This window comes from Glycine soja, chromosome 10, assembly GCF_004193775.1.
Source record: "Glycine soja cultivar W05 chromosome 10, ASM419377v2, whole genome shotgun sequence".
Lineage (NCBI taxonomy): Eukaryota > Viridiplantae > Streptophyta > Magnoliopsida > Fabales > Fabaceae > Glycine > Glycine soja.
In genome coordinates this window covers 40,629,743-40,641,813 of record NC_041011.1, presented here as the reverse complement: position 1 = coordinate 40,641,813, position 12,071 = coordinate 40,629,743, and the positions used below count along the sequence as shown (strand labels likewise).

General features: G+C 34.6%; 2 protein-coding genes across 3 annotated transcripts; one reads left to right on the top strand and one right to left on the bottom strand.

Moving 5' to 3' along the window:
- Positions 1-24: 24 nt before the first annotated feature.
- LOC114371118 (DNA excision repair protein ERCC-1) lies at positions 25-3,241 on the top strand. 2 transcript variants are annotated; one of them, XM_028328544.1, is made up of 9 exons: positions 25-286; positions 376-496; positions 578-696; positions 1,114-1,213; positions 1,353-1,429; positions 1,860-1,959; positions 2,114-2,185; positions 2,293-2,361; positions 2,505-3,241. In XM_028328544.1, exons 1-9 carry the CDS (start codon positions 81-83, stop codon positions 2,835-2,837), a joined length of 1,197 nt encoding a protein of 398 aa, XP_028184345.1. In that variant the 5' UTR covers positions 25-80; the 3' UTR covers positions 2,838-3,241. The 2 variants fall into 2 exon arrangements, with proteins under 2 accessions (XP_028184345.1, XP_028184346.1); XM_028328545.1 differs by having other exon boundaries at positions 27-286; positions 593-696.
- A 913-nt stretch (positions 3,242-4,154) lies between these two features.
- On the bottom strand, positions 4,155-7,780 carry LOC114371117 (probable serine/threonine-protein kinase PBL7). Its single transcript, XM_028328543.1, has 6 exons — positions 7,149-7,780; positions 6,591-6,847; positions 5,516-5,889; positions 5,123-5,252; positions 4,866-4,955; positions 4,155-4,732 (listed from the first exon to the last, which is right to left on the bottom strand). The coding sequence occupies exons 1-6, from the start codon at positions 7,459-7,461 to the stop codon at positions 4,571-4,573; spliced, it is 1,326 nt and encodes a 441-aa protein (XP_028184344.1). The 5' UTR covers positions 7,462-7,780; the 3' UTR covers positions 4,155-4,570.
- Between the last annotated feature and the right edge of the window lie 4,291 nt (positions 7,781-12,071).

The following is a 12,071-nucleotide window of genomic DNA, read 5'->3' as shown; positions in this document are numbered from 1 at the left end:
CAGTAAGAAACAGAACCGTGAACTGAAAACCGAGTCTGAGCAAGTTCGCGCGAATTGACGAGGAAAACAGAGAAAGGAAGATGGAGAAGCAGAACGAAGAAGAAGAAGAGCAAAAGAAGAAGAAGAAGAGTTCGGTGGTGATAAGAATACCTTCTTATCCGGAAGTGGTTGAAAGTTCGCAGGCGAAATCCACTCCTTCGTCTCTCTTCGTTCCCTCCCAAACCTTTTCCGAAGCTTTCGCCTTCGTCAAATCCTCCGACTTCTACTCTCCTCCTCCGAAATCGAGGTACACACGCTTTCCGTTTCCGCATCTTAAATGTTTACTCATTATCGTTATTAATCTTATCTCTTCGCGTTAATTGATTTTTTTATTAGGGAAACTGGTCAATCGGACGCTCCATCTTCAACATCGACACCATCTCCCGCTACTGCTGAAGCTTCGTCAACAATACCTTCCTCTCAAAATCGCAATTCAATTCTTGTCAGCCACAGACAGGTCCAATCCATATCATTCATATTTTCACTTCAATTTTCGTTTTAAAATAGTTATCATCAAATATATGACAATCATTATTAGTGTATTATTTTGCAGAAGGGAAATCCCTTGCTAAAACACATTAGGAACGTTAGATGGGCATTTGCTGATGTTGTTTGTGACTACATGCTTGGCCAAAGCTCCTGTGCTCTCTATCTCAGGTTATTTTCTCTGTGCTTTTGTTTTTTGGTCATTTTTGTATAAACTTGCTTATTCAGTCGTCGGTGTCAACATGAATAAATAGTGTTTTCTATTTCAAGTTTGTTAGTTAAAATTTGGCTGGATAAAAAATTGTTGAAAATCCATATCAAATCACCACTCAACGCTGGATCTAGTAATCATGCTCTGACAGTATTACTATGGCATGTTTGTAGGATAATTACATGTAATCTCATGATTGGAGAAAATATTCATACCTTGCGACTTGATTATGTTTGTGGAACTGCTTGTTTTTTCTAGATTTCTTGTTACCCATGTGTGGTTACTTGGATATCTCACAAGTTGTTAATGTTCTGCTGGCTGGGTTAAATGTAGTTATATTATGCATCGACTTGACTTTGGTTGATGGTTTAATGCAGTCTTCGGTATCATCTTCTGCATCCAGACTACTTGTACTATAGAATAAGGGAGTTGCAGAAGAATTTCAAGCTTCGTGTGGTTTTATGCCATGTTGATGTGGTCAAGCACTTATTCAACTTCTATATCATCTGTTTTAGTTTGTTTTCCAATGATCTATCTACAAATTTATAATTTAACTATACATGTTCGGCTATCTACACAAAGTGACATTTCTCTGTTGTTTTCTTATTGATTGCAGGAAGATGTAATAAAGCCTCTTCTTGAAGTTACAAAAACAGCTATGCTTCATGACTGTACACTCCTTTGTGGATGGAGGTGCAATTGACTTTACTTTTTACTGCTTGTGAATTATGTGTACTGAAGATATGATTTTAACTCTCAGGAGCATGAGAGTGCTTCCATTATCTATTACACTCTTGTGAATTTCTTATCAAACTCTGATTAGAAAATATCATATGACACGATCAAATCTCTTGTTAATGATGAAAGTCTGTGGTTGTAACTTGATGAAGATTGTTAATGCAACCGTATTTTTTATGTGACTTATAGAATATACATCTTGAAAGGAGAAAAGCTTATTGTAGTTTCTTTTGGAACTTTTGGTTTAGCAGAATTTGTACCATTTAAAGGAACTTGAGATTAATGTAGCATGCATGTGAATTTCAATATATGTTGTAGCATCTGGCAAGATTCCTCTTACCTGTCTAATTGATTGATTTTATATAATTTTATTCTACTGTTATAGCCTGGAGGAATGTGGCCGTTACTTGGAGACCATAAAAGTCTATGAAAACAAGCCTGCAGACATTATTCAAGGCCAAATGGATACAGATTATCTATCACGGGTATGGTTATGCTAATTTATTTTCTATTCATTAATTTATTCTGGGTTTTAATACTTTCAAAAAGCAAAATATTAAGGATGTAGTTCGTAAATTGATTAAACTCTAAGCATGGCTATCATCAATTGTGCTGAAGCTATTTTACTTTCAACTGTAGCTTACTCATTCCCTTACAACTGTCCGACATGTTAACAAGACTGATGTAGTCACCCTTGGTACCACATTTGGGGTATGTTTATTGTTTTTTAGAGAACATTCAGACTTCAGAGGCACACATATATTGTTTGATTTTATTTGCAAAAGCATTTTCATCAAGATGTGTTCTTGCCTTTTCAGTCTCTTTCTAACATTATGGGTGCATCTATGGAAGATCTTGCTCGTTGCCCTGGCATAGGAGAGCGCAAGGTATATTATCAATGGTGAAATTGTGATGGGATAATGATTTGCCCTTATTTATTTGTAGTGTTTGTTGCATGATCTTGATCCCCAGCCCACAGTGATGTATTAGCCAAAAAAATCTGAATATTTTGTACACTTCCTGATAACAGGTCAAGCGCTTGTTTGACACTTTTCATGAACCCTTCAAGCGTGTGGAATCCAGCCGGCAAGCCATTCCAGAGACTTCTGTCCAGAACAAGCCAGCTAGTCCAGAGTCATCGATCAGGAACAAAGCTGAATCTTCCTCCTTGATTGAAGACAAGCAAGAGGATACAGAAGATGTGAGCAAACGTAGGAAGAAAGAACCCGAAGTTACTGTCAAATCTGCCCTTTCTGCAGCTTTTGCCAAATATTCTGGTAGAGTTGGGAAGAGGAAAAGCACTTCACAAGTGGAGGAAAAAGAAGAATCAATTATTTCCAAAGAATCAGAAGCTGAAACATAAAATTACCATGAAGTTTTTCACTGGTTCAATAATTTACCCTTAAACAATATAACCTCATGAGATTATTTAATCTCTATGCTTGTAAAGCCATGGAACTCTATTGGGAGTGTAAACGGGAAACATCTGTAACAAATGAAGAGGTAGTTAGGAGGCTTTAATCAAATGGGAAAGGAAGAGAAAGGAGAGGGGTGGGGTCATGTGGGTAATTGGGTATAACAACAAATTGATGGAAGATTAGATTTTCGGTTGTTGAGAATTGAGATAAGTTGGGAGGGAGAGTTAGGACCTTTGCAATTCTTGATTTGAGTGATATTCTCATCTTTGTACATTCTGTCTACCTCGTTTTCTTGATTCTGAAACCTCATTGCGATTTTTTGTTTAATGTTTCTATTAGTTCTAGCCTATTTTCCAAGCCAGTATCTATCAAGCTCCTCTTTTAGAAGCAGTCTCTGCCAAAAAAATTTATTGGTTTTGGATCTTGCCCTACCTCCGCTTGTATTTTTGAGGATTCTGGAGTAATATAATAATAACAACTACATAACGTTTACTTAGCATAAGAATATAGTAAGTTTTTTGTTATAAGTTATAACCGCCCTTAGGAACTTATGATCCATCTCCTTGGTATTTTCTGCTCATGTTTTGGATATTGCATTTTTCCACATTATCAGGATGGCGCTAGAAAAGTGGTTTTCATCATTTAATGAAAATGAAGAAATATCCGACAGACTGTTATAAAGAATATTTAGTTATCTTAGTCTCTACGTTACATCATTTAGAGTTTTGGCTCTTCCTTTGTTGTTCCCGTTGGTAATATTAATTTTATCTCGATTCTGATATACAGCTGCAATCATTTTGCTGATCTTTTTATCATGAAATATCCATTGATATGACGAGTAGGGTTTCCTGTTGTGCTTACTTGCTTTTTGGGGAATCCCTTGCATTCAGCCATACGCCAGTCATGCAAGTCCAAACAGGTCAGCATTATTCCATTATCCTTCACGTCTGCATGTTAGTATTTCTCCTTCTCGTAAAAGTGAATTAGCTTTCAATATAGTTGTCCTATTGCACCTTATGCTAATGCATAAAATTGAGCTCTGCCAATTGCCAGATGGAAAGAAGCTAGATTCCATCGATCTCCTTGCAAGTGCCTAAGTGGGGGAGCTCCATATTAAGGTCGTTTTCCGTTGGCCAAAAGTAATTCAATCTGATTTGAAGTATGTCACTAAGTTTGTTTTCACGCGGTAACTTATAAGAATTTACAGGAAACGAAACTCTCTAAGTTTCATCATATTTTACAGAAGAAATGTTATGTTCATATATTAGCGACATAATTATTAGAAAGTTCATATTCCTCTTAATTTTGTAACCATGTATCTTAGCTAGGTTGTCATTACAAAGCCAATCTAAATAAGTATAGATATTAAAATGATATAAATAAATAACATCTAGAACTAAATTTGTCCATGACTGCATGCAAATGATTTTATCCTTTAGTCTTTCTGTTTTGCATTTTCTCCCTCCTCTCCGTTGTTGTAGGCAGTAGGGATGAAGGAATTCCACTGATATAAGTTGCGAATTTGATGGTGCCCCCATCAAGTGTGATATTGCACTTGTTTTTTGGGGCCTAATGTTTGTCCAAGCACTATTTTAGTCTAAGAACTAAGTACTTTATTTCTAGGCTGCTTCTGCTTCTGTTCTTCTCAAACAGAATGTTGAAGAAACATAATGCACACCTAATGAGTAGGACTTGGCGTTTGTTTCTGAAATCGTAGGGAGCTGGATGAACTAAGAGAGGATTGGTTCCTAACAAGTGGTATCAGTGATTGTACAACATCTGTCATGAGCGGCCTGTAATCAGCTTCTGGCTGTATGCACATTGCTGCAATGGCAGCTATCTGTAAGTCCCATAGTAGCAGAAAGCAAAAGTTATTTACTTGATGTGAAATGAAAAATATAAGTAGTCCAAGACATCAAGTGATAGTGATGAGAATGAGAGAACAACAATGACTAAACAAAACCAAATTTGACCTGAATTAAATCCTTCTTAGAGTACTGTCCGCGAAGAGCTGGGTCAACCATTTCAATTACCTTTTCTCTGTTTGTCAACCTTGGAAGAGCCTGATGAATAACAAACATGACAGTCAATGTTGCAGCTTAGCTTCCTCACTAATATTTTGGAAGGAACACTTGGCATTTTTTTTCTCCTTTGGTTTTAATATAAACGTAAGTTACATAATCGATTTTATTCTTTTAAAAATTCAAGAGTATTACTACTATTTACTAACCCAAGAGACAAGGACGTGTTCTCCTGGGGCCCTCTTGATATCAACTGGCACACGTCCCGTGAGCAGTTCGAGAAGAACCACACCATAGCTGTAAACATCTGACTTTGTAGTAAGCTTACCCGTGGCGTACCTGCACAATGCCCAATTTCAAGGGACAAATTAAATATATGCTATAAGTTATGAAGCAAATTATAAATGGTCTGCTGTATGAAATTTATACTATATGCCAGAAATCATAAAATTAAAAAAATTACAGCCTGCATGATAGGGACTTGACTGTGACCATGTGCATGGTTCTTTTTTTAACACTGCAGGTTATGTACTGGGAGTGTGGGTTGAGACTGAAGATAAGGCAAGGTGCTTCCGATTATGAAATGGGGTAATAATACTCACTCTGGTGCCAAATATCCAGTGGTCCCCAACACACGACCGTTCCTCTTCTCTGATCCCATCTTAGCCAATCCAAAATCAGACACTTTGGCACGGAAATTTTGATCCAGTAGAACGTTGTTACTCTTAAAGTCTCTGTGGATCACAGGTGAGACTGCATGCTCATGCAAGAACTCCAGTGCTCTGGCACAATCAAGGGCTATCCTCATCCGGGCCCACCAATCCAACAGCTGATATTGATCGTTGGGAGTGTGAAGATGGTAGTGGAGTGTTCCATTGGGCATGTATTCAAAAATCAGTAACCTGTGGTGTTGGTCAGCACAATAGCCAAGTAACTCCACCAAATGAGGAGAGTGCAAGCGACTTAAGAGATCGACCTGTGCAATAAATGTCATTTACTCTTCACACCCATGTGCTGGATTTGAATAAAGCTCACAATATGAGTTGTCAAGTGAGATGGACTCATTGAAAGATAAAAAGACATTTGCATTCCAATTTTTCATGGTCCCAATTTTGGTTGCAAAACGCCACAGATTTTTTATTTTTATTTTAAATAATATTTGGCAGGAAATGTCAGTATTTTAATGACCTAGGAATAAGTTTTATTAATATTTTGATTCAACGGTAGTGCATAATTCTTGATAGCATTCACCAACAAATAGATAACTTAAATTTTTTAGTTTTATGAAGGATTCTCTTAATCATTAACATGCTTTCACAGTTTAAAAAATCTTCTAGGTTAGAAGATGCTGAAAAGTTAAAAGTTAATTTATACCCCTAACGAATACCATTACTCGAGTCAAATGTCATGCCATGAAGGCATATTAAGGTTGTCACGTGATAGGTTGTAAAATTCTTTTCATATTAATATAAAACCGTTCCTTAGGCAACCAATACAAGTTTCAGCTTAGCAAAAGACAAAAACAAAGTCTCTGCACAAACTGGATCTAATACAAGGAAAGAAGACATAGAGAGAGATAGATAGAGCAAGTAAGAACAAGAAATAATTAAATCTTTTGCTTAAAAAAAAAAAAGAGGATATATTAAGTAGATCATTAAATGAAGCAGAGTCACTCACCTCTATTCTGAAGGCACGTTCCCCTTGCTTACCCTCAGTGCGAAGCAACTTAATTGCTGCCAAAGTGCCATCACTTAGAACACCTCTATAGATCAAACCATGCCCTCCAATAATTCCATTACTACCAATGACATTTGCTTCGCTGAATCCATCAGTGGCAATTTCTAACTCCCTATACGTGAACACTTGTACTCCACGAAATTTAGGTGCTGGGGTCCTGCTCAAATTTCCCCCATGAAGACACCCACTTTTCACATCTACAATTTAATGTATCCAAGCATTAATGTATTAGCTTCTATGAATATTAATTAAAGCCTCACTCTTTACTCCTCCAGGACTAGCAACAAATTTGAATTACTATTAATGAATTAATGATATAGTAGAGACAAATTCATCTGATCATCTGGTGCCTGATAAAACTTGAACAGTAGCAATTCCTAGCTAGAAATTAGTAACTCGTCTAAATTTGCATATAGTAATGGTATCTGTATCTGCTTCACTAATTGAGAAATTGTTCGTAATTAATTGATAACATGTGATGTGTTACTAGTTAGTTACCTGGGCTAGAATTCAACGTTGTTGAAGTGATGAGCCTGCTGCTTGTGTCATGAAGCTCTCTGCTGTCTTCTTCGCAAGTTCCATTCTTGCTGGAGGATTTTTGGCGACGGATCAAGAATAGGACCACGAAAATGATAAATAGGACCGTGACTAAGGTGACGAATGCGATGATTATGAGAATGGTTTTGGAGGGGAAATGGCCATGGCTATGGTTATGGCTATGTCTTTCTGAATGTAAGCGGTGTTGTGTGTAAGAATGGTTCCTAGTTGGTGGCCCTGAAGGTACAGTGGTTGTAGTAGTATTAACTTCCATGACAGACAACAGAGAAAAAAAAAAGAAAAAAGAGAGAAAAATTAAATGGTTATTGTTTGAGGTCAGAAAGAAGTTTGGGATGGGAAGGCAGGGAAGTAAGAGAGGGTGTAGGAGAATGGGAAATGGGTTTTGTTTATAGTAATAAACAAAACAATGAGGGGTGCAAGTATTTGCAAGTTTTAAGCCTCCTTTCCTAGGAGGGCAAGTCACCTTCTCTTTCTCTCTCTCTCTCTCTCTCGTGAATATTTAATCAAGTGGTTTTGGTGTACTTCATTCGTCTCTTCTTTTGTTATTTTCTAAGGAATTGTCTCTTTCTTTGTATAAGAAAATCTTGGAAGCTTTTGCACAATCAATCTTTCGCTCATGCTTTCTCTATAATATTTCGCTAATTATAGATTATCTACATTCCACTTTGCTGAAACAAGAATGGATTTGTAGCATGTCTTTTTCTCAGTCTTCTTTGGTTAAAGAAAACAAAAAAAAGAAGATAATTATACTTTTGGCTGGCTGGATCAATCAATTTATACCTGCTGTTGCTGCTGGGAGTGGTCACAGGTCAACCAGTTCTTCCACTAGTGAGACTGAAGCAAAGGGGATCAGTTAGCTCTAGGTGACTGTGCCATCTAACTAATTGCCATTTCCACCAGTCACTGCCAAATAGCAATACTCCAATTGCCACCTGCATAACTCAAAATTGCGGAATTCCAATGCTTAAATTTGTACATGTTTTCTGATTGAGTAAATCATTTTCCACTATGCATCATTCTATATGGTTTAGTTATTTCATTTGGCTATGAAGGCTAGCTGAAGAATGGGACAAAAAGACAAACAAACTTGCTTTTAGATACTGCATTTAGCTAATCTAATTAAGAAACTGATATAACACACATACCCTGATCTTTCCCATGCTTGTTTCTATTTTCAGCATATTTTAATTGGATAGCAACACTGATATTCAAATCTCCTAGAAGAAAAATGAGATCATGACTAAATAGTTTTCACATGAATGAATCAGAACCAATAAATATAAAATTTGGCATTTGTTTTGGACCAATTAGGGTTTGCCACGCTACCTGTGGTTCGCGGTAACTACTTAACCACTTTACTTGCCATTTACCATTTCATGCCTATAAGCACATTTCTAAACCTCAATTTATACATTTCCTATACTTACTGACTTCAACATTGGAGTGTCATTACAAGTATTTACGAGCTCTGTTTCTTATCTGAGGTCATTGCTACTTGCCGAAGTTGTCTTTGTTACCCGAAGCATCCACCAAGTGCAGAGATACCAAAATTCCTCCATAGTCCAAACAACATTCATCTAATATAATAGGTAAAATTTAAAATTTAGTCCATAACATTATTTTTCGTTTTAATGGCTGTATGAAAAAAAAAAACATATATTTTGATTTTGACTTGAAAAAACATTTACCAACATTATAACTATGTTAGATTTGTCCGTGTTTAACAATTATTTTCGTTTTAATTCTTACAATTTGTTTTGATTATAACAATTTTTTATATATATATTTTGATTCCTACTTAAAAACAAAATCTCAAATACAAATACCATTACTATACGAGTGTCCAGTGGCAAGAAGTCACAGACAGATCCCTGACTGTTACGGAAGATTGGCAATCACATGCCTTTCTGTCGTCCATAAAGTTAAGTCGCCAAAACACCACAACAGAAAACATTCTCTTTCAAACTTAAACACATTGCTAATGTTCAATCTTTTTATTATTCCTTAATTTTTTTATTCGCTGCCACAACCTGAGCCTCACCAGTCACCATTATATATTTATCAAACAAGATAGAAATTCATCATAACATTTGCTACAAAGGCAATTATCCAATTGGGTATTCCTCACCTACCAATTTAATTTGCATAACTAATCACGACTTTTCCCTCATCATTCTTCTCACTTATCACAGGATTACCCTTATGTTCGCTCACCAACAGACAAGCACGTCAATAAAATAAATAACAATACTACATAAAATTATTCCCACTTCCCAAGGTAAGAATAGTACTATTCGAGTGAAGCAAATTAAGATCACATTTTGCAGTGCAGGTGTAAAACTAGAAATTGTAAAGGGAATTGAATATTTAGGGAGTAGTGTATAGCGTTTCCCTAGTACGTAAGTGGAACATGTGGTAAAATTAATCTCGCATGCATATCTTTGGTCCTTTTTCCTAAGAATTGGGGAGGGTAAAACTTCAATACCGGCTAGCTATAAGGTTTTTAAAACGTGGCTCTAATTTGTAGGTAAATCCAGCAATTTTAATTCAACTGGAAGATAAATTATTTTGGAATCGTGAAAAAAGGTTCCACTAAACTCTAAAAATGCTTTTAAAGAGTAGTACATGTCAATTTACATTAAAATGGTTTGTAAACTTTATCCATTTTAACTAGCAGGTATATTGGTGACAAGTTTATTCTTTAAAACCTCCAAGTCTGGTTCATTGAGGGTGTGGATCGAAGCCCAGATCAATGGATCCGTGATTTCTGTGGCCCAGTTGCTTATCAAAACATGAAGGTTGTGGTGAATACGAGTATATGTTCTCATCCAATCAATTTTTCACTTTTTGACCAAAAAGAAAAGAAAAGTTTAAAGTTTTATTAAATAAAATATCTTTCAAATGTGACTTTCTTTTTGAAGTTGAATAACATTATTATATAAAAAAAATCATCATGTAATTACATATTTCATATTTGAACTCAAAGCCATTCATATTGGAGTTGAATAAGATTATTATAGCTAAAGAAAATGCTTCCTTCGTGTATTTAATGTAATTATATATTTAAAATTTGAATCCAAAATTTTGATTAAGTTGAAATCCACACAAGTTAATTCACACATTTGTTGATAAGTTTTATTTTCAATTAAAATAACAAGGTCAAAATAAATGAATTGTATTTATTATGTACATAATAAAAAATAAATTACAATATACAAATAGGAGCATTTGAAACTTTGATTTTAAAATTTAGTTTAATTGATTGAAAGTTATTTTACTGATGATTTGTAAATATATAATTATATTTATAATTATTATTGACTAAAGAAAATTAAGCATTCTATATTTCGTGCTATTCTTATGATTTTACTTTCGTGATGAATAACAACAATCTTCTTTAAAAAAATGTAAAAATATTTAAAATAATAATTAGGGTAAAATATGTTTTAAGTGTTTCTAAAATTTAAAATATATTAATTTCATTCTCAAATTTTTTTTATTAGTTTGATCTCTATAAAAATAAAACATATTTATGTTAGGCATATGAGAAAACGGTCTAACAAAATTTTCACTAAAAACTAAAAATAATATATATGTTTAATTCTTAGAGGATCAAATTAATACAAATTTTTTTATGAAAACGAAATTCATTTTTTTAAAATTTCATTTGGACTTCAAATATATTTTACCTTAATAAGTAATTAAAAAAGAAGAAAAATATTAATTTGGTGTAAAAGTTTAGAAGACACCTGAAAACAAAGTGCTCTGAAAATTCATCTCTTATTGAAAAAAAGAAAAGAAAATTCAAATTTATCATATAAAATTTTCTTGAATATTTCCTATTGGCTTGGTTGTTGGTTGTCCCCATTGTTTGAAGAGACATGATGTTGATATCATATTCAAGAAGGCAAAACAATATACGAGTTATATATGTAACAGTGAAATTGGTTTAAGCTCATCGAGGTATATGATCATTGATCAATAAAGCATTTAGACAATACCCTGATATATGATCACATTCATCAGGAAAACCAAGGAATACTTGGCCACTGATGTAGCATCACCTTTGGAGTAAGGGAAGAAGAGAATTCAAATTGAAGTCCATATCTATTTTGATATAATTTGATGGAGTGTTTGAGGATGAGTGCAACACAGATGTTTTCTGTCTCTAAGTTCTGTAGGTAAGATTTAATGATTGTCAAATCAAACCATCATTTACTAGAACAATAATTGATTAATTTAAAGGTTTAACCAAGCTATATATAAAGTCTCAAAACATTTCCCTTTCTTTGAAAGTTTCTCGGTTGTAATTGGGCTGTTAATAAATAAATAAGAAATGTTCCATCATTTCCCTTTTTATTTGGAAGAAGCAGGGGAATATACAATTAAGTCCTATATGATATTGATTCGTAAAATAGCGGGGATTATATAATTTAGTTCAACTCCTTAATTTACAAATAGTTTATCATCATATGTTCCATCCTTTTTTCTGGAGGATGTGGAGCCAGAAAATATTATCATTTTCTCATGTAAGCTAGCTTGATAGTAAAATCTTCCAAAATTCATCGCCTTCATCAAGTTGGCAGCTTGTGATAATATTCGTCACTCATACGATCTTGCTCCCTAACCACATGCACCCTGCAACATTGAAGCAATGATTTCCTTACCCAAGTTTGTTCTAAGGGAAAAGGACATCAAATATCATTGGCATATGACAGCTAACACTCATGAATTGAAGAGTACCTACTGGCCTGTGAGACCAGATTATACATATATATATATATATATATATATATATATATATATATTACCGTTTTATAAGTGAGGATGGATGCATGCAAAAGAGACAAGATGCAAAGTGCA